Genomic DNA, 21,772 nt, shown 5'->3' with positions numbered 1-21,772 from the left:
CTTAAGATGCTAGGTAAGCCAGCTTCCCTGCCGTCTCTCCCCCTCATCTCTGTAGGGCACAGACCCATTTGATCCGCAGCACGTCAGCCTCACTCACCCCTCGATACCCTCTGCAAAGCTTGCTCAACTCACCAAGATTACAACGCTATACTTTTGTGTTCTACCTCCATTTTAAATCGTGAACTGTGAGTGAAATGTAAATCGTGTCGAGCCTTGAGGCGGTGAAAAAAGTGGATGGTCTCCGTATCGATCGCATTTAATAATCCAGCTCTGCAAGAAACATTGTGGGTAAGGAATACGGGGTCAAATATGGACTTATTCATGTCCCTCCTCTCTCTCCACAGGCCTTCCCGCCCTTGCCTAATGAGGCTGAGATCGCGCACACCAAAAAGCTCTTCAGACGAAGAAGGAGCGACCGACGGTAAACACAAACACACACACACAGACGTACGCAAGAAGTGTGCACGCACGCAGAGGTATGCAAGAAGTGTGCACGCACGCAGACGTACGCAAGAAGTGTGCACGCACGCAGAGTCATACGCAAGAAGCTCACACACACGCAAAGAAGCGTGCACGGATGCAGACATACGCAAGAGGTGCGCAAGCAAACATGGCCGCAGACATACACAAGAAGTGCGCATGCACACAGACGATACGCAGGAAGCGTGCGTACATACTTGATGGAGAGAGATTTTTCGGCGTTGATGTCATCGCGGCAGCCCGGTGTCTGTGCCTAAAGCTTTAACTCTTGTCTCTGCTTCGTGCGTCAAGACAGGAATGCGTTTCTTTTTTCCTCTTACACACACACACACACACACACACACACACACACACACACACACACACACACACACACACACACACACACACACACACACACACACACACACACACACACACACACACACACACACACACACACACACTGCATTCAGGGGAATAGAGCAGGGAAATAATTTCCTCTTTTGTTTGGTTTTATTATTTTCTCTGAGGTTTTGGTGCACACCTCGGCATGGAGGTTGTCTTGGCCAGGATATTAGGCCTTCTTTGTATTTTGGATATTTCTCTCTGGGTGATTTGAATCTTGTGGAAGAGAAAATTGAGTTAGCAAAGTTGAAATTAAAAAAGGTCTCTGCGAAGGGCTTACGGTGCCCCACTGGCAGACTGCTTTAAACCATGTAGCTCCAGAACTCAGGAAGATTCAGAGGTCTTATGTGAACCCATTCTGACTTCATTCCAACCCAGTTAAAAAATATATATTTTATAATTCTCTCTATTATCTCTGCCTGTATAGTCTCTCTTGCTGTGTCTCTATATTATCCGTCTCCATAGTCTCTCCCTCCCTCTCTCTTTCTGTCTCTCTATTATCTCTGTCTCTATTGTCTCTCTCTGTCTCTGTCTCTCTCTATAATATCTGTCTCGTTGTCTCTCTCTCTGTCTCTCTTGCTGTCTCTGTATCTCTCTGTCTCTCCTCTAATCTTTCTCTATAGTCTCTCCCTCTCTCCGTTATCTGTCTCTATTGTGTCTCCCTCCCTCCATCCCTCTCTCTTACCCTCTGCTATTCTCTCCTCAACCTCCGTCCCTGGAAAAACTTTTTATTCAGTTGCTAAGGAACACACAAGAATGAAAATATTTGGGGCGTCTTTGTGGATAAAAAGAGGAAACCTAGCCTAGACTAGAACAGGGGGGGGGGGAGAAAAACACATCATTTCAATCCTTTCATTTTTTTCTTCCATAAAGTGGGAAGAACAATCGGTCCTATGTTTTTTTGTTTTTTGTTTTGGGGTGCAATCAAGTGCATAGTTCACTACTGAGTTATTCACTAATGCGTCCGTGGCTGAGCTTGCCGACGCACCAGAGAATCAAGTGTTGTGCTAATAACCGTGCCACATTTTCAACCGACGTGTATGACATAACTGCAGAATCAATGTTCAATCCTCTGTTTGCAACTCTCCCTGGCCTGCCTTGTGTCGCTGCGGCTCCTCGGCTCTCACTGTGCGGGTATCCTCACTGCACATCTCTGGAGCTCACTGCGTCTTAACCCTCTGTTCCTGGAGCTAACGCACTCACCCGCTCGCTGGATGTCTTGCGCCTGCACAATGGGGTTTCACTCTTCTGGGTGGTTTATACACAGGGTGGGAGGGTTCCCCAAAAATGTGAATGCAGACCTCCGCCTGCTTGGAGTTTCTTTTTTCTCAGAGGAAACACCCAATAGTTTCATTACCAGGTATAGAAAAGTGATGCTGCACGAATTGTTCGTTGAGGAATATTGATCAGCCTCATGCTCACAGGAAACAGAATAGGCATGCTGGCGTGCAAATATTCCATTATGTTCTATTTATATAATTCTATATGTTCTATACATCTAAAATGTTCTATTCATGTTAATAATGGCCATCCCACGTTTTGAAATCACAGTTATACTATCTCACTGGCCCATCGCTGAAAAGGTATATTCTGCAGTTCCTAGAATTCAGACTTCATAGAGATCATACACACACTCCAGACCAGATGTGTGATGTCACGGTTAAATGGAAATGTTCACGGTCCAATATGCAAGAATATGCAAATGTTCTGGATGTCTTACTTCAGAGGAGAAGGGTGTTGGCATGAAGGCTTAAGGGCATATTCAAGTTGCGTAGCCATGAATATTTAATTCTCAGTGCGGGCGAAGGCGTACCGATGCCAAATGCAATGTTCACGGTGTTGAGGAGGAAACGTCCCAAACGATGTGTATTACCCAACTTTCTCACTGATGAACGGAAAAGTGATTTATTGTACACGGTGGCCGCGTGATGTGTATATTCTCAGTTGTCTTGAAAAGAATGATGGCTATAATTACTTAGAAAAATTCAGCAGGTACAAAACAGCCACTCTTTGATACTTTGTAAGATGCTATGTAGAATACCAATTTCAACACTTTTACCACTCTTGGGAAAACCCAGATTAAAGTCAAATGAAGCCTTTTTCAAAGGAAACAATCAGGGTGTGATGACAGTCAACAGGAGGTGGCAGTTTAGTGAAGGTGCAGTGTAAACCCACGTGCTGGCATCTATTTTGGTGGGGTTGTCCTTGAGCTGTTTCAGTACTTGCAGTGCCCCATCTCCTCCAGTCAGTGGATCCATAGGGATATTATTATGCGTTTGTCTGTTGAAGCCTTGTATCGAGAGAGAGAGAGAGAGAACTAATGAGCCTTAATACTTAATAAGTAACATTAACATGCATAGCGTTTCCACCAAACTGTAACTTGCTGCCCAAGTGAAACTTAATGCTCAAGAAAGCGAACACAGCCAGGTGTGTCAGTCACTTGCCCCATGAGGACCCGCTGGGTGTGTGTGCCAGCTTGACGGATATATCCGGGGATTGTGAGTAATAGCTTGTTGGCATTCTGCACATGAAATAAGGCCAATAGTTTAAGTGTGTACTCTGAATTCCGGGTCATTCGGGACCAGGAATAGCGCAGTGTTTGCTCTGAAATCGTGTGTCGATCTTCAACAGAACACCTGAAGGACTTTTGGGTGTGTTGTGCATTAAGTGGCGCGTCCTGGTTCCACATCAAAGGACAACCAGGGGAGCGGGGGGGAGGAGAGACAGAAAAGTAATGGCATGACTTGACTTCCTGTGGTGCCTGCTGAGTAGTTCTGCGGTCGGGCCCGACTGTTTGACTGCCCCCGGGGCCACTGAGACGACCAGACACCGAGGCAGAAAGGTTAAGGAGAGTTGCACATGCAGTAAAAGAACTAAAGAAGAGAGGGGGGGGGGGGGGAGAGAGGGGCACGGCGCCGCATGTGTTTGTAGTTAAGAAAGACCCATCAACGCATGCTTGACATTTTGTGATTTACTGTTGTGATTTACGGGACTATGTTGCCGTTTTACTCGCTCCCGAGGAGAAAACATGGCCGTCGCCTTTAGCCCTTGTCTATTCTAGCCATAAGAATAATAAAATGAAAACGTAATTTATTTCAAGAAGGGCGTCACACATTTTTTACTTTGGTCTGTCACACCTGAGGCGCTAATAGCAAAAAATAAAACAGCTTTTGAATGAATAAAATGAAAAGGAAATTGAATCAAATCGATTCCATTTCTCTTTCAGGGATTGTATCTCCAGAAATATAGGAGAATGTATATCCTTGGCAAATTTTGTTTCCTCCTCCTATAACTGGGACCACACTTTACCTCTTAACGGCAGGATATTGTATAATACGCGCCGCTATTTTGACAACCGTTGTATCAAATTGTATGCCAATCAGCGTTAAGCTCACGCACATCAATGTCACATGGCGACTGCAGTACTGCGTGCAGCGTCTGGCTAATTAGCACTGGCTGGTTCATGCCAGGCAGCAGTCTCACCGCAACCTTCTTCCTGTGTCTCGCTTTAATCTCGCGACGATCCGCAGTGAAACTCTGCAAAAAAAGAAAAAGGGGTCCGCAGCACCTCCTCTGCTGTTATGATAATGCTTGTTTCCTTAAGAACAAAGACGTTACGCAAGGGAAGAAAGAAGCAAAAAGCAACAGCCCACACTTTTGCAGCGTTAAAAACAGACGGTTAACTTCAAACGGGCGACTTATAGACACACTGTGGGAAATGTAGCAAGGATGAAGGTTGGAGGGTCTTCTTTCATTGCCACCCTGCCACCAACGATGCCTTGAGGGGGTTCAGGTTAATTGGTCTGCCTATGAGGGTTCCCCTCCCTCCCTCTCTCCCCCCCTGGTTCCACCAATTGGAAGGCCTGGTCATGCACCTCCCGCTTTAGGGCCCCTCCCCCTATCTCGCCATCATCTCAACTCTCCTTCATTCAATATCCTGTCGACCATATCTGTAGTTTTAATTTGACAATCAGTAAAGTAGTAACCATTAGATTTAGTTCATTAGTTTCCTCCTTTTATTTTATTATTCTCCTAACACCGCGGTCTCCTCACGCTCTCCTGCAGCGTCTCCTCCTCCTCCTTCACTCCTTCCTCCTTCACTCCTCAATGCTTGGCCTTGCTTCCTCTGCATCCATCTGCTCCCCTGCTCCACCCGTCTCTCATGGTTCTCCTTGTCCCCTTCAAACCCCTCCCATGGAACGCCCTCCTCCTCCTCCTCCTCCTCCTCCTCCTCCTCCTCCTGCTCCTCCCCCGCCTGTAGAGTTGTTGATCCGCTTAGCAGGGACCAGATCACCATACTGCTGCCTACAGGCCCGGGGGGACAGCGCCAAGTTTCAGCAGCCAGGTCAGTATCCCCACCACCACCACCACCTCCTCCACCTCCTCCACCCCTCGGCCAGACCGCCGAGCCGGCTCTCTCTCTCTACCATCATGTGAACGACATTCGAGCCTCGCAAAGACCAGCGCGTGATGTATGCCCTGGCTATAAACGGACCCACACAAGACGTATAGTTAGTGGTGTGTGTGTGTTTTGAATATATCCGGAGCATGAAGCATTTGGCGGGGCTCCGGGGGTAAATAAACAAACATTCACCCCTGAAGAAGCCTCTTTTTTTTTTTTTTCTCCCTCTTCCCACAATACTTCTCCATAGTGCGCTCTACTTCTCCTTAGTCTCTCCCCACTTCCTCTGTTTTGCATTTGTTGGCTCTTGTCTACACTTTGAGAGAGGAACTGTGACTGGAGAGAGAGCGAGAGCGTGTGTCTATACGGACAGCCAGCAGTACCCTGGGCATCCCCAGCACCAGTTTTCCTTTTAGTTCATAGTTGTGCATGTTTTATCAAGGCCTCACCTGAAAGCTTCACCCGTCACCTCACCGATGGATTGCGATGCACAAAGGTTATTTTCACCGGATCGCGGAGGTGGATGAAACGCTCGCTGAAAAATGGACCAAGCATTACCGCTCTCAAGTCTCTGGTCATCGGGTCCTATGCCATCGAGGGAGTTCTTATAGCTGAAATTGGTCCAGTCGTCTGTGTGTGTGTGCGTGAGCGTGCGTGCGTGTGGGGCAAGGTCAGGCAAAGAGTGCCACAAGAAAGTGGCTGAAGAAAAAAAGGTGAAAAAATAGTGACGTTGCCATTATAAGTTCTACAATTAGTCTCGCTCGGCCTGGATCTCATGGTAAAGTGTGTGTGTGTGTGTGGGCGAAGGAGAGAGAAGTGAGAGAAAATAAAGGCCTGATTTCTTCTGCTTCTCCAGAGGTTAAGTGCTGCTGGGCAGGAGCAGAAAGGTTATTTCAGACTGCCTTTTGGAGAACAAGCAAAAGAGAGGGGTGTGTGTGTGTGTGTGTGTGTGTGTGCGTGTGCGTGCGTTCTCTCTAACCAGCTACAGATAAGAATCGTACGATTACGACCAGACCCATTGTCACTGTGATTTAGAGATGGTCTGGTTTGGTAAGGGGGCCGTATCTCTAGCTTTATGGATCAGCCCGTTCTCTGCGTGCGAATACACACACGCTTGTCCGTCTTGGTTTGTGTGTGCGCGTGGTAAACAAAGGGGCCAACCCCTCCCATGACACGAGAATACTATTGCGGGGTGGGGGCTGGTTTTGGTCTGATGTAAACAGGGGAAACAAACAGCAGACGTTTAGCATCCAGTGCCGGCCTCGGGGGCTCACAGCCCTGTGTGAGGGAGCGTTGCTTTAGGTGATGACACGCAGCACAACTATGGCGTGGATATGTAGGTATATAATTGGAGCCTTAGAGATTCCTCAAGGCCCGCCGGAGAAGGCTTCAATCGTACATGCGAACAAACATATCGCACACACACACACACACACACACACACACACACACACACACACACACACACACACACACACACACACACACACACACACACACACACACACACACACACACACACACACACACACACACACACACAAACGAAGAGAAGTTTGTGCTTGACTAGTATGCAAAGATCTGCTCAAGACATTCTGCCTGAATGTCTGCACCTCCTACATATGGAAAGTAGGACTTATAGCCTCATTAATGCAGTTAAAATGCATTGAAATGTAAATTGAAATATGTATTTGGCAGATTTCCATAGACCTGTGAGACTGCAGATGCTTTTAGTTGGAGCGTTTAAATACAGATTTATTTTAGAAAGGTAGTGTAAGAAATGGGATTGAATAGGGTATCTGGTATAGCCGTCATGCTTCAATATAGCTGCCCGGTAGGGGCGGCATGTGATTGGTTCTTGGCACCCTTTGAAGCTCAAGCGATTCCTGATTGGTTAAACTGTCGAGTGAGGGAACTGGGCAGATCTGGAACTGATGTGGAGGAACTTGGAAATTGTCTCACTTATGAGAGGAGGGCAATGCAGGTTTAGTGTGCATTTCTCTGAGAAATTGGGAATAACTTAGCTGTGCTTAAACTGTCAATCTACTAGATTTATTTTGGAAGACAACCGTCTCTTCATTCACAGGACTTCACCATCATTAATAAAAAAGATACATACATATATATATATATATATCAGACATATATGTATTATATTGAACACATAAGCTATGCGATTGAAATTAGTCCTGACCGCACAATGACCATCATTTCTTTGTTATCTTTTAGCTATTCTCATTTACCAGAATAGCTAATTTTGTGTGGGCTCTCAGTTGGACTCGAGTTTAGCCAGAACATCAGAATCACGTCCAAAAATAACTTCCCAGGGAAGTTCAACGGGAGAACATTTAGTGGGAGACCGTGTAACACAACAATCATGTTATGTCACACGCCCTAGCCCTCTTCCCACCATACGATCATACTTCACATGTTCCCTCTGAATCATTTGGCTCCGCCGAACGGTCCCCGTCTTTTATGTAGGAGTTCTGCTTAAAGCGAATGGAAATGTATACCGCCACGTATAAACTATTAAAGTGGACGTCTTGCTCTATGAGCACACAGCATCCAGTCTGTTCTCCCCGTTGCTCCCATGGACGTCCTGTATTAGGCGGGATACACTGACCCCGTTTGTTTCCATCGCCTGCGGTCGGAGGCATTTGGGTGTAGAAATTGGCACCCCATGGTAATTTCATGGCAACTTCAACAGCAGACTGGGTAAAAATACGGCTACTGTGGATAAGAACAGGAAAGCTTGCTTTCCTTACAGCCAGAATACCTGCGGAAACGTTGACCTATCTGATGGTATTTCCGAATGCAAGCAGCCACTGAGGTGCATACGTCATGCAAACACATGTCTGTTCCTAAGGCTGGCAGGCTGTCACTTTTAAATGTAAATATAGATTTCTGTCTCATTTCTTTGTCAGCTCCTTGCATACGTCTCGTTTTTATATGCATGCCATTGACAGTCGCCAGCCCCCTTGAAACTAGGGTGTTCCGCAGCCTCAGATTATAATGGTAGTCATTTGGAGAACAGGCCGGAAGAACAAGTTGTCTTCGGCACAGACACGTTGATCCGCGAGTTCGCACTCACCTCGGGTGTTCACCGGCAGACCAATTAGCAGGCTGAACCCGTCCCACCCCAGAGTGTAGGTGTATATAGGTCAGAACTGACGTCACACATCCACCCAATTATCCATAGTTATACTTCACATAAAGCTTTTTGTGAATAGAAAGAAAAGAGTGAATCGCACGTATCATCGGAACCGCAGGACGGAATCTAACCCGCGCCTCTAGAGAGGCATTCATTCAAAACCAACCAACATACGAAGCTCGAATTCTAATCACAAGACTAAGTCCGATATGCCCACCATACGCAATAGGGTGGCGGATGGGACGGGGCCCCCCTCCCCCCTACGGTGTGACTAATCCTAGGGAACATATGCCGGTGTGTTGTCCCACGAGCAGCACAGCCAAATGACAGAGCGGCGGAGGATGAGGTAACCTCAACGCACAACAGAGGGACTCGGACATACTGTAGCGCCGTGTGTATGTTGGCTGGAGTGCGGTTTACCATCTCTACAGCGTGAGAGGATGCCTTTAGGGAGGCTCTTTTCATATGGTGTTTGAGTTGAACTGCAGCCATTCAGTCTTGCAAGGCGGCGGTGGTACAGAATGGGTGGGTTCGAAAACAAGACCGGTTATGTTGCCATGATGGACATAAGGATAGGGTAGAGGAGATGGACTAGGGACGCAACATTGTAGAAGCAAAGTTTAAAATAGGTCACTGTGTATCCAACATAAATGTAGAAGAAAGCACTTTATTTACTGCTGCTTTAGTTTTCTGACTCTGTTCCCAAAGCATTACTTTCAATTGAAATTAAATAGTTAATTTTTTATTTTTGGTTGTTTTAAAGTGGTATCTGGTTTAAAATGTATATATTTCACGGGATCCATGGTAAGCTGCACAAGGCTAAAATGGAGGAGGGAAACGGAGGCATTAGAGACCAGAGAGGCAGCTTTAGCGTATCCATAACAGATGGATGACCGCGCGCCAGCGTGACACACACACACACACACACACACACACACACACACACACACACACACACACACACACACACACACACACACACACACACACACACACACACACACACACACACACACACACACACTGTGACTCAGAGGGCTGGTCTCGTCAGTGTGTGCCGGGCTAGCCTCGCTGCAAGAGGTGAGGGGGCATGCATGCCGGACAGCCCCAGCGCCGCCACAACCGCCAAAGCCATGTGGCTAACTCCACCCCCCTCTCATTCCAGGAGACAGCAGCGACCACAGGGACCCGGCAAGACGGGCCAGAGCCAGAACCAGAACCAAGCGCCCCCTCCCCCACAGCAGCACTCCCCGCAGCACCAGAGGGATCCGTCATCCCAGCAGCAGCAGCAGCAGCAGCAGCTCTCCCCGAACCAAGACCACCACCACCACCACCACCACCAAGACCACCACAACCACCACCATCAAGACCACCACCAACAGCAGGACCAATCGGGAGACAGCAGGAACAATGGCAACGGCAGGCCCTTGCGTCAGAACCAAGGAGGGGGCCATCATGGCCAGCGCCACGGGGGCCCGCCCCACCACGGCTACAGCCAGACCCGGCGCTGGCAGTACAACCAGAAGGGCCCGGGCCACGGCCAGGGCAGCCCCACGGGGGACAGGGGAGCCCCGCCCAGGACCACCACCCCCACCTCCGGCAGCGCCACAACCACCAAAGACAACGAGACGCCTGTGGTGGAGAATGTAAGGAGCGGCGACCACAGCAGAACCCCCCGGCCGGAACCAAAGGACCACCGGGGCGGAGGGGAAGCCCCCCACGACCCCGCTCCGTCCGGGCCCAGGGCCAATCAGAATTCCTGCCGAGACCGGGCGCTCAGTCAGGAGTCCCCCAGCCCCCAGCCGGCACCACCGAGACCACAGAGCGGGGGGAACGGGGGGGGCGAGGGGCGGTCGGGCTGCCCCAAAGTCACCCTCCTGCAGTCGTCGAAGGAGCGGCTGAGGCGAAGGCTAAAGGACAAGGTAGCGCGACAGCTTCTTACCTTACTTGCCTCTGTATAAAGAACACCGTTCTAAAGGTTTGCATTGAGATATGTGTCCGCTATGTTCAGACGCATCGTCTGGGCATAGTTCACCGCACAATGGCAGTGTACATTCGTCTTTGCTGTAGAAAGTTGAGTGTTTCACTTCATCGGAATTCCACCCATTGTGTGTTGGCACGAAGAAACAGTGATGGAATGTGATCGTTTTCATTGGGTGTCTAGGTCGCCTCTCACCCTTTTATATGTAACCCTCCGTTCTCGAAGAAGGTGAACAAGAAGCCGTATAATAGTCGTTCTATTGAGTTCTGCCAAGTATAGACGTTGTACGGATCGTGAGGGGAAAAAGCACAAAGCATGTAGTGCATAACTGTCCAGACATGGGCATAACTGAATACCTTCCAGCGAACCTTACTCTGAGGGGTGCGTACATGCGTGCCAAGTCCTGCAGGCCTCCTCTGTCTATTTTCACCATCTGCCTTTTCAGCATCATGTTATGTCACCAAGTTCACATCTCTCTGCAGACACTACCAAAATCACATTCTTATCACGCACCCAGAAAGCCAGTCCAGATGAATCGTTTATTTCTATATTTTATGCTCATAGCTACAGAATTATGAATGTTGGAGAATGGCCCGCACACACATAAAAAATATCTATTCCTAATATCTTATTTAGCAGATATCTAAGAAGTAAGTAAGGTGTACCTCAATCCAGTGAATTCATTAAACCCATTTTTAAAGAGACAGTGCAGGGGAGTTCGGACACCTTGCTGAATTAAGCCTACAGGTCCAGCCGAAGTCATCGGGGAATCGAACCCAGTAACCCCCGGTACCTCACCTTCTCACCGTGGTCCTTCCCCCCCACCCCCCAGGACGAAGCGTGCGTGGTGGGCAAAGGCGCGGGCTCGCAGCGCATGGACCGCCTGGTGGAGCTGCTCAACAGCATGAGGAGCAACAGCAGCGGCGTGGAGCAGCGGCTGACCTCCTTCATGGAGGAGGCGCAGGGCTCGGCGCGCTGCGAGGAGTCCCTGGCCCAGGTGGTGGCCACCCTCTACGGCACGGCCACGGCGGACCGCAGCTTCGCCGCCACCGCCGCCAAGCTCTGCGACAAGATGGCGCTGTTCATGGTGGAGGGCACCAAGTTCAGGTCGCTGCTGCTGAACATGCTGCAGGTGAGCGGGGCTGGGGGAGGTGGGAGGGGGAGGGCTGGTCGTGGACCTGCTACTTATTAAAGAAATACTGATTGGCCTTGTCTGTGTCAATGCAGTTGGTCCTTCCTGTTCATTTAGATAATTTAGTGAGATTCCTTGCCAAACTAAAATTTCCCGTCTGTGGTCTGATGAAGCACATCTTATTTTATTGATTCGAAGAACCTACAAACGTTAATACGTGAAATAAAAATAACTTTGTATTTTCCTAGAACCTTTGTAAGTGCCTCCCATGAGGTTCTAGCAAATCCTCAAATCACTAGGACATTCTTGGTTCGGGGCAGTGTTTCGGATGCGCCATCTTCTGAACTTTCAGCACACCAGACCGAAACAGTACACGAGACAAAGGCCGGGTCTTCAGCACAGCCCTCAGGGAAAGTCCTGTGCACGTTGCGTCACCAAAGTCTAAAGCAAACATTGTGCTCTAGTTCAAAAGCAGCCGCTTTTTGTCACTTTTTGAACATCGATTCATATTGTGCGGTCGCCACCAGAGTGGTGCGAGTTTCCACTTCCAAAGGCGGCGGCTCAATGAGTGTGTGCCGCGGAAAACTTGACAAAGTCATCTTTGTAGTTTGTGTTATCGCCGTCGGGTGCTGGTGAGCGAGCTGCAGCCCTAGCAGATGGACACCCGCTGTGTGTGTGTGACGCCCGGGAAATGTCAATGGCAAGGCCATCCAATCACCGTCCCTGTCTCTGCCCCCCCCCCCCCCCTGAGGAAAGGGACGGTGTCTGCATGGATTCATCCTGGTTCTTAAACAAACAGCCCTGCCCACACCTCCACCCCACCATCTCCACCCCACCCCCTCCACTCACCTCCGCCCACCCATTTGTATTCAGACAAACAGTTCCAGACTCCCAGCGGTAATTAAAACAACCCCCAGCCATGTATTGTTTTTCGTCTTCCTCATTCCCCGTCAGCTCCCCTTCCCTCTGAGCTGCATGTTCCCACCCTCCCCTCCTCCCCCACCTCTCCCCCCCTCCCTTCGCGTCATCTCCCCTCCTGTCATCTCCCCTCACCCAGAAATGGGTGAGCCCCCCCCCCCCCCCCCCCCCCGGGCTTCTCTCTGCGGATCGACCAGACATTCACACTACAGAAAAAGGCGCAAACGTGTGGAAACCGGGGGAAAATCGCAGATATATGCAACACATAACACACAACATCCCCTTACTGTCGGTAGATCCACACAATGGCTAAATGTTTACCCCCCTGCTGTTTCACCACACCCACCTTCTTGCTTCCTTTCTCTCCTCTCTCCTGCTCGGTCTCGTCGGCAGGGACAGCCTTGCATTATTTCTTTTGTTTTCAATCAGAGCGAACACAAGAGGGGATGAACCCTTCCCCTTAATCTGTCTCTATCGTTGTGCCTCCTTTGTTTCCTTCGTTTTATCCACCTCCCTTCCTCCCTTGATTCCTTCCTTCCTGGGTAGTTGGTGTTTGTCTTCCTCTGTCTCCCCCCTTCCCCCCGTATTCTCGCCCAGTTCAGACCCCCTGCCGGCCTGTGACATTTTGGCTTAATGCCTTTTAAAAGAGTCTGCATGTCATAAGGGACTATAGGGCTCTGTGGAAGATGCACACTGACGCCCATCCGCTCTCTGCTTTTTCCGCCATATGTAAGCAATTACCGCCTGTCCGATTTCATTTATTATGCTTCAGACAACAGGGTGTAGTTGCCGCCTGCTTAAATACTTTTGGAGCATCATTATTTCACCTGCTTCATGTTTTATTTATGGCTCGTTTATATATAAAAAAAAATAAAGTTTTCTTATGCACTTGTCCCCTGACCCCGGCTTCAATGGGCCTCCGATCTCGCCTCTGCTTCTACAGGGTTGTTTCGTCTCCATTCTTGTCTCGCCTGTGTGGGTTTTAATTAGGTGTCGTGCATACGTGAAGTACCACGCTGGTGTTTTAGGATGCATGTGCGAGGCCTCTGAAGTTGTTTAGTCGTGTCTGTGTGGGCGTGTGTGTGTGTGTGTGTGTTGGATATCACCCCGCTGTTCAAGTTGTTTCTCAAAGGTTCATGCTTGGTGTGTGCATATCATCAGGCCGTTCATGTCGGTAGCGGATACACATGTATGCTTTGGTTCTTGTGTACGGGCCTCATGTGTGCGTTAGCAATGAAAGGGCTTATTGAACACCACAGACGGATCGGTCTTCACAGAGGAGGTAATAAATACTTGATGTCCCATATTAAACCACCCAAACGTGCATTACGCATTAACCTTTATATTAATCCCCTCCAATTGTACTGCCTTAGATCAGCTCACTATATCGCCCTTTACTTCTTAAGCAAATTAACATATGCTGATCCTCTTTTGTGTCGGGGAAAAGGAAATATGGAAATGAGTTGAATACATATTTAAAGTGGAGTGCTTTTAGCGGCAGGGTTAACACGTGTACCACCTACTGTAAATTCCATTAGAGGAGTGTTGAGGATCATAATGGCGAGCAATGCCCTTGCCAGCGCAAACGCTTAACCACCGCTACACACGTGCCTCATGAAGCAATGCATCGGCTCCTACCTCTGACTCCTCCTACTTTTGCCGTTCAATCATGTAGAGTAGGCCATGGGAACGCTGCTGCTGCCAGTGGTGGTGGTGGTGCTGCTGCTGGTGTGCAGCCTTCACCATTTTTGTAGTCTTCTTCAGGGTCCGTATTTAATTGATCAAATGAACAATATAACACAGTCATTCTGAACAGTGGAACTTTTACGACATGGCAGCAAACATAACAAAGTTTGCATACAACAATGTTAATTATTTAAATAGGCATGAATAAGGGCAATTATGACATAGTAAATGACTGTAGGGATGAGGGTTGTGGAAACTGGGAATAGATAGAATTCAGTGTTCTAGATATAAAGTCCAGGAGTGCCGTTGAATATGAGCATTGACTTTGTGGAAGTACATTGAGTGTGTTGTTGTAAGTGATCAGTGCATACATTCGGTTGGTCATCTCTTGCTCTATATCTTTCTATACATCTCGACCATGCCAGTCTGTACGTCTTTCATTGTGCGGGTATTATTTTTTTATACTGTGTTGGTATAGGAAAAAGATCTACGACTAAATTCTCTTCTACAAAGTTGAGATTTCTTCAGATAATCTGTAAACATGAGGGTGAAATATGGGTTCAGTAATCCCATTCAAACTTCTGTATTGTACATTGTGTGATGAAAACAGTATCTCGTGCAATACTTCTGTGTCCAACACTGCAGACCAGCTCTTCCCTTACCATCCCTTAATTCAACATCAATATTGTTGTGATTAAAGATCAATACAGTAATGACAACATCTTAGGATCATGACGCTCAGGTGTGGTTCCATATTCTCTTAACACCCCTGTACTTCTGCCCGCTGTCCGTCCGCAGAAAGACTTTGCCCGTAGGGAGGAGTTGCAGCAGGCGGACGTAGAAGGTTGGCTGGGCTTCATCACCTTCCTCTGTGAGGTGTTCGGCACCATGAGGAGCAGTGCTGGGGAGCCCTTCAGGGTCCTAGTACTGCCCATATACACCTGCCTGCGAGAGGTGAGTTCCATAAAGATGCATGCATATATTTACCACCACCAGAGGGCAGCGAAGTACATTCCCTATGATGTGTCTTTTGTACTACAGAAGCATAACAGACCAAATGGATAGTGAGTTTGGTAAAGGCAAACCTAACTGGTTTACTGCATCAGACTTGCTGTGTTAATAAATACCAACTGTATATATTTACTTAAAGCATTTGTTGTGGAGGTTTTGGCCAAGAAAAGGGTCACAGTTTATTCCATATCTGACAATGTTCCATTGGCGTTTTCTTTTCTTCTTTACCCACCATATCCGAACCATCTATTTCTGTAACACACACTCATGCACTCATACACAGCCTTCCAGAGCTTAGCCCAGAGTTTTAACTGACCTTTGGCGACATTAACAAGGGTCCGACTTGCTTTTATTCTTTGCCAATCTCCAACACACTCCCATATATATGTGTATATATGTGTATATATATACTTTTATATATATACATGTGTATATGTATACACACAAACACACACAACTGTCACGTCTATGTCAACATTCCAGCAGCAACTTGCCAACTCCTCAGTTCTCTCATACGAATGCGGCCAGAATACGTGATGCCAGTAAATCGCATCAAAGCAAATAGGGCTGCTCAATTAAATGCATATTATTATAAATCACAACTTGGACTTCTGCATTGAGTTTAGCGGGAAAGGTCGCAATTCATTTTATTTAATTTTTTATCACAGTAATATTATCCGAAATACATCATGAATTTTGTTTGCCTGTTACATCAGATTCAGACTGCATCCGTATCAACTCGGCTATTGTTCTTAATGTGGACTGTATTCTGTGCCACAGAATATGAATAGAAGACATAATCTGTCAATCACAATGAATAATTGTCACAATTGCGAGCAAAATCTTCACATTCATCCTTCTTGTCATAAGCGTGCAGCCCCCAACAACCAATCTGTTGTTGCGTGCGCTGTGCATATGTTCCTGTCCTCCGTTGACTAGATTTCACACATCCACACGTGGGCCCTGATTCTCCCCCTCCTTGTGTACAGTGTATATAGGAGGTATTGTGAATAGGGCTCCTGAATGCGTTGGCGGTATGGTGCATCATGTGCAGTATGAAGCTCTCTGGGCCCCAGTGGTCCATTGTGTCATCTACAGTGGTGGTGGTGGTGGTGGTGGTGGTGGTAGGTAATGCCTAGTCTCATGGTGTTTGTTGTTGTCATGTCTCCTAGCTGCTGGAGTCCACAGACGTGAAGGAGGACGCTGTCATCTGCTGTTCTATGGAGGTACGGGACCTATACATGCACACACGTGCACACACTCACACGCCAACAAACACACACCAATGCAAGCAAATTAATGCACACATGCGGGCATACACATATGCGCACACACACACGCTTGCCTACATACACGCACACACCATTGCAGACAAGCATGCACTATCATACACACACTCTCACCCACTCAAACACACAAACACACCTTATACACTAGGGTATGGAGCTAGGATGAATTAATCAGAGAATTGTATTCCAACTAGGCAGTTGTCCCCAATAACGGATAACACACTAATCCACTGAACACACACCAGTCTTCTCTCTAGTAATAAAATACGACTTCATAAGAATATGAAAACCCACCCTTCTCGCAAATACATATTTTGTGTTTTGTGTGTGTGTGTGTCTTTGTGCACGTTTGTATGTCTTTGTGTGGGTGTGTGTTTTTTTTTTGTGTGAGAGTGTGCGTGTCTTTTTGAGTGTGTGTATGTGTCTTTGAGTGTGTGTGTGGAGTCCGTCCTCGTAGCGACCCAGCGTGTCGTGTTGTGTTGCATCCTCGTCTCCCCGGCCTCCCCACCGTGTCTGAATTATGAAAGCGGCGCCGGGATGCTCTATTTTCACACACACACGCACACATGATGATGTTGATGTGGAATTATGGATGCAATGTCGCGGGAGCAGGATGGCAAAATGAGAGCAACGCACTCGCTCGTCAACTCAGAGAGGGGGGAGGGACTGAGAAAGAGACGTATCGAGGGACAGGGAGAGACTTTTTGATATCCTCTTAATATTCCATATTTGAAATTTTTTGTGTATTTGTTATTGAATATTATACTTTTTGGGATGTGTACTTTTTGATATAGATATATATTTATTTGTAGTATTTGACTTTTTGACTCATATTTCTCTATTGTCTTCATTTTTCACCTGCTTTGGCAATGCAAACGTTTATTTCCCATGCCAATAAAGCTTATTTGAATTTTATATGAATAACGAAGGAGAGACATAGGGAGGAGAGAGAAAGTGGGGAGAGACGGAGAGAGCAGCAGAGAGAGGGAGGGAGGGAGGGAGAGACCGACACAGAGAGCGAGCGAGAGAGTGAGTTGAGTACTGTTTGCCAAACAGCTCACAGACTGCCTGGTTATTTTATTTTTCGATATTTGCGCTGCGTGCTTCCACGTGCACACGCGCATACTACGACACAGAAGCACAGACACACACATACGCGAACAGAAACACACATGCACACACACACACACACACGCACAGTGAAGCACTCACAAACACACACACAGACCCGCAGACAAACGCACACACAGGCTGGAGGGCATGGGATGCGCCTCGCCTGTATCCACAGTGACAGGGCGGCAGACATAGGCCACTGGGAGCACACGCACACACAGACGAATCCTAACCTTTCACCCATATCTTACCAATGCAGGCTGGATAAACAACACTGTGAAATCCTTTAGTTTTCTCTTCTCTGTACTCTGTAAAGAAATACATTTTTTATTAGATGGATCTACATTCTGTCCTCCATCTCTGTTCAGCACTCTGGGAGCTATTCTTCCCCTCGTCTCTCCTCCTCCTCCACCTTCTCCATTTTCTCCCCTGATCGTGTATCTTCTTCACAAACCCCCCAGAGCGTCCTCCTCCTCCTCCTCCTCTACACCATCACTCCTCCGAAATCTACTCATCTCCCCTCTCTCCTCCTCCTCCATGTTGTTCTCTTGCCATCGCCTCTCACCACCCCCCCCCCCCCCCCCCCCCCCTCCGACCCCTAGTTGCAGAGCGCCGGCCGCCTGCTGGAAGACCAGCTCCCCGAGATGATGACGGACCTGCTGGCCGCGGCCCGCGACAAGATGCTGTGCCCGGCCGAGTCGCAGCTCACGCGCTCCCTCCTCATGGAGGTCATCGAGCTGCACGCCCACCAGTGGAACCCCCTGGGGCCGCTCACCACCCAGTACTACAACCGCACCATCCACAAGCTCACCGCCGCCACCTAGCTGCTGGGAGGCTGTGCTGCTGCTGCTGCTGGTTGAGGGGGTTTTGGGAGAGAGAGTTTAGGGTGTATGGGAGAGGAGGTCCCGTACTGTGTCGCTGGGGGAAGTCTAACCCTAGGCTAGACGGAGCCCTGGCTCTCAATGCTGTCTGGCTCTGGCTCCTGGCCCTTCATCTGGCCCTTACCCTGGCCCTTACCCCTGGACCTAACCCCTGGCCCTAACCCTGGCCCTTACCCTGGCCCCCTGTTCCTAACCCCTGGTCAGGGCAGTCCTACGCAGGCTCAACGCTTTCATGAGATGCTGCGACTTGATACCCACTACTAGCACATTACCACTACTACACTAGGCCACGGGGCCTAGAGTAACAGTCTTTGGCTCTGAGGTTTCGGATACCAGACCTAGACTAAAAGTCCTAGACTACTAGACTTTGGCTCTGAGGTTTGGGATACCAGACCTAGACTAGCAATCCTAGACTAGCAGTGTATGATGTCTTGGCGTTGGGGCCTATTGGCTAAATAGGCCTTGGAAACAAGGCCTTGACTACGAGCTCTGGACTACTAGTCATTCAATACCTAGACTGGGCCCAGACTGGACCTAGACTGTACATCAGTCAAGGCATCAGACTTAAGTCCTGCCATTATCAAGCCACTATCCCAGTTTTCCAATCTATCGGGGCTTATTGTAACTTTATTACAATTTTGTTGGTCTTCGTCTCTATTATTTAACCTTTTTGTCATCCAGTAATTACGGAAATATATACATTTTATATTAAAATCTGCATATTTTAATGGTGTGATTAAAAAAATATATATATATACATATATAACAGAATTTGCGACCGTAAACCTATAAAAGGTTACAAAAAACCATTCCCCCAACATGGCTGGGACGATGTCAGCGTCTCATCGTGGAGGCTGTTCTATCCGTTCGTCTCCCCGACACTTCGGCGAGCACATGAAACAATTTGGCACAGAGGAGTGGCACACTACAAAATTAATTAGTCTTTGTTGGGAAGAGAGGAAAGGAGGGCGGGGGAAGAAAAAGAAAAAAAACCCATGAAAGGTAATGGGATTCTACACGGCCGGGTCACATTTAATGAGGAACACCTGTCGGCAGCATCGTGGGGGGAGCCCGCTCTGATCTGGGAGACGACCGGATTGGCGCGGCAAAGCCAGCGATGCGGTTATATCCCGATTTGTGGATTTCAATGGAAATGAATCGTGTTATTTCGTCACAAAGTAGTGCGTACGTAATTGCCGTGGAGGTGTGCGGCGCGTACTTTTCTCGCAAGTTGTATTTGGAAAGAAGGTACTTTATAAATATGGGAAATGTGATGTGTGCGCCATATTGTCGCCACTCATAGACGTGTCTTTTTTAAATCGAGATGCTTTTTCTTGAGGACTAGACTCGCTCAACCGCTAGATGCAGCATAAACAGCTCCTTGCATTTGAAACGAATTGCCAGTGGCTCTCTGGTGCGTCTCTGAGCCAACATCAACAGCCAAGGCTATTAATAGGACGAACATTATGGAGTCAAGCAGGGTTTAACAGCAACACTTAATGCTCTTGTCTTTGACGCTATTTTGTTTCTTACCCCCACACTAAATATAATGATGGGGTCCCAAGAATAAACTGGCCCAACACAACATCCAAATTTGTTGACATTGAGGATTTAGCTTTGGGAGAAAGTATGTCATGACAGAATACCCAATCTAAACTTGATTCAATACCAGTGTTGTGTGTTTAATTTGGGTGGTGCTGTTTCCAACCCATCCTGGGAATGGATCTGTTCCAATGTTCGGCTCAATGTTTTCCTCGAACACGGCCGTCCTTGGAGCTATTCAAACATAACCGTAACCTTTTAATCACCCATTGCTTTAGTCACACGTCCCAGCCAATCAGCTTAATTATGTTTTGCAACATTTGCATATTCATGCCCACATTATTTTAGCCTAATGGCCGTAACAGGAGGCGCCATCCAGTCAGACATGATTATGTCCTGGAGTAGACCACAAAAAGTCTGTGTGTGTCCCAATACACAAATGGAGACTGTGGGCCGACCAGTAGGGGGTTCCTTGGTCACAAAATAAGGGAGTGTGCCAACGGCTAAAAGAGCAAATGAACAGTGTTTTTTTTTTTCTTTGTCTGGTTAGTGGAGGGGGGGGTTTGGAGAGCAGGCGACCCTCCGGTCCGCTGGGGAATATCAGGATCCCCTCCCTGAAGAGCTAGATGGAGACGGGGTTAAGGTATTCCATGTCTCATTTCTCTCTTTGTGTGTAAAAAAAAAAAAAAAGAAAAGAAAAGCCCGGCCCTCCTCCCTGCCCTTTGTCTGCCTCTCTGTCCTCCCCCGGCCCCCCCCCCCCCCCCCAGCCGCCGCCCACGCGACCACCCCACCGCCCCACCCCCAGTGCTGTCTCATCAGTAGCCCCCAAGGGTGGTTCTGAGGCTTGCTGGCTGGCTGGCTGGCAGGCTGGCGGAGGTATATGGAGGAAGGGTAGACATGGGTCTGTCTGCCTCCCTCTGGAGCCAGGGAGCGGGGTCATGGGGCCATGCCGGCAGCCAGCCCCCCCAGCCCCCCCAAACCCCTACTTCCACCCCCTCTCCTCCACGCCTCCCTCCTGCCTTTGTTCCCCCCCCCCCTGTCCCCCCCACCCCTGCAGGGAAGCCCTTCTTCCTGCAGGGATGAGACAGCCGGCCTGCTGGCCCGGCCCGCGGATCAGGACGGCTTGGGCCGGGGTGGCAGATGGCCCGCTTGAACCCATGTGGGACGGCACACTCCTGACCCCCCCCCCCCCCCCATGCACACGTAGCCCCTTCTCCCTCCCAGCCCCCAGGGCCAGAGCCAGACCCCAGACCTAGACGTCAGCCCCACACTGGGGCTCCCCAACATAAGGACCTGAGAGAGAAGGCTGCGATGTGGGACTGAATGGGGGGGGGGGGGGGGGTTGTTCATAAGAAAGAGCTGAAGAGGAACAGGACATTTACTCTGAGGAAATTTGTTTTTATTGTTTTTATGATTATTATTGTTGTTGTTGGGACCGGGAGGTGCTTTCTGTATTCTGTCCAGCTGTCGTTTTTATGTATATATTTTTTATCATGTGTTTATTAATGTATTATTATTATTTTGAAGTTACAACGATGACGCGACTATATATTCTAGTAGTAGGCCGTATTGCACAGGTTTTCGTTTGTTTTTGCACTGTTTTAAAGGAGATCTGCTTTTAAAAGTTTAGAAGGAAAAAAAAAATAAGGAAAGATAATTGAAACAGTGGTTGTGAACGAGCATTGATGAAACCCAAGCGACTGCACCACCACGGCTGGGAGAGAAACCAAGTGGGTGACGCGCCGGACCCTTAGTGGCCTTGTCTGCCATCACGATTTTTGTAAGCGCATTCTTGTTGT

The 21,772-nt window shown here is 48.4% G+C and overlaps 1 protein-coding gene across 2 annotated transcripts in view; it reads left to right on the top strand.

Moving 5' to 3' along the window:
• ctif (CBP80/20-dependent translation initiation factor) overlaps positions 1 to 20,718 on the top strand; it is a 36,502-nt gene extending 15,784 nt beyond the window's left edge. Inside the window, exons 7-13 of one of the 2 annotated variants that reach the window (XM_056578139.1) lie at positions 345 to 421; positions 5,129 to 5,212; positions 9,586 to 10,342; positions 11,234 to 11,533; positions 14,936 to 15,091; positions 16,321 to 16,374; positions 18,153 to 20,718. In XM_056578139.1, coding sequence (XP_056434114.1) covers positions 345 to 421; positions 5,129 to 5,212; positions 9,586 to 10,342; positions 11,234 to 11,533; positions 14,936 to 15,091; positions 16,321 to 16,374; positions 18,153 to 18,374 — 1,650 coding nt within the window. In that variant the 3' untranslated portion in view covers positions 18,375 to 20,718. The remainder of the gene's footprint in view (positions 1 to 344; positions 422 to 5,128; positions 5,213 to 9,585; positions 10,343 to 11,233; positions 11,534 to 14,935; positions 15,092 to 16,320; positions 16,375 to 18,152) is intronic. The other variant, XM_056578140.1, reaches the window with a different exon arrangement.
• Positions 20,719 to 21,772: the final 1,054 nt, after the last annotated feature.

The sequence above is a fragment of the Gadus chalcogrammus genome, chromosome 19, assembly GCF_026213295.1.
Source record: "Gadus chalcogrammus isolate NIFS_2021 chromosome 19, NIFS_Gcha_1.0, whole genome shotgun sequence".
In the NCBI taxonomy this organism is placed as follows: domain Eukaryota; kingdom Metazoa; phylum Chordata; class Actinopteri; order Gadiformes; family Gadidae; genus Gadus; species Gadus chalcogrammus.
The sequence above is the reverse complement of the archived record's forward strand: the minus strand, read 5'-3'. Positions and strand labels throughout refer to the sequence as shown.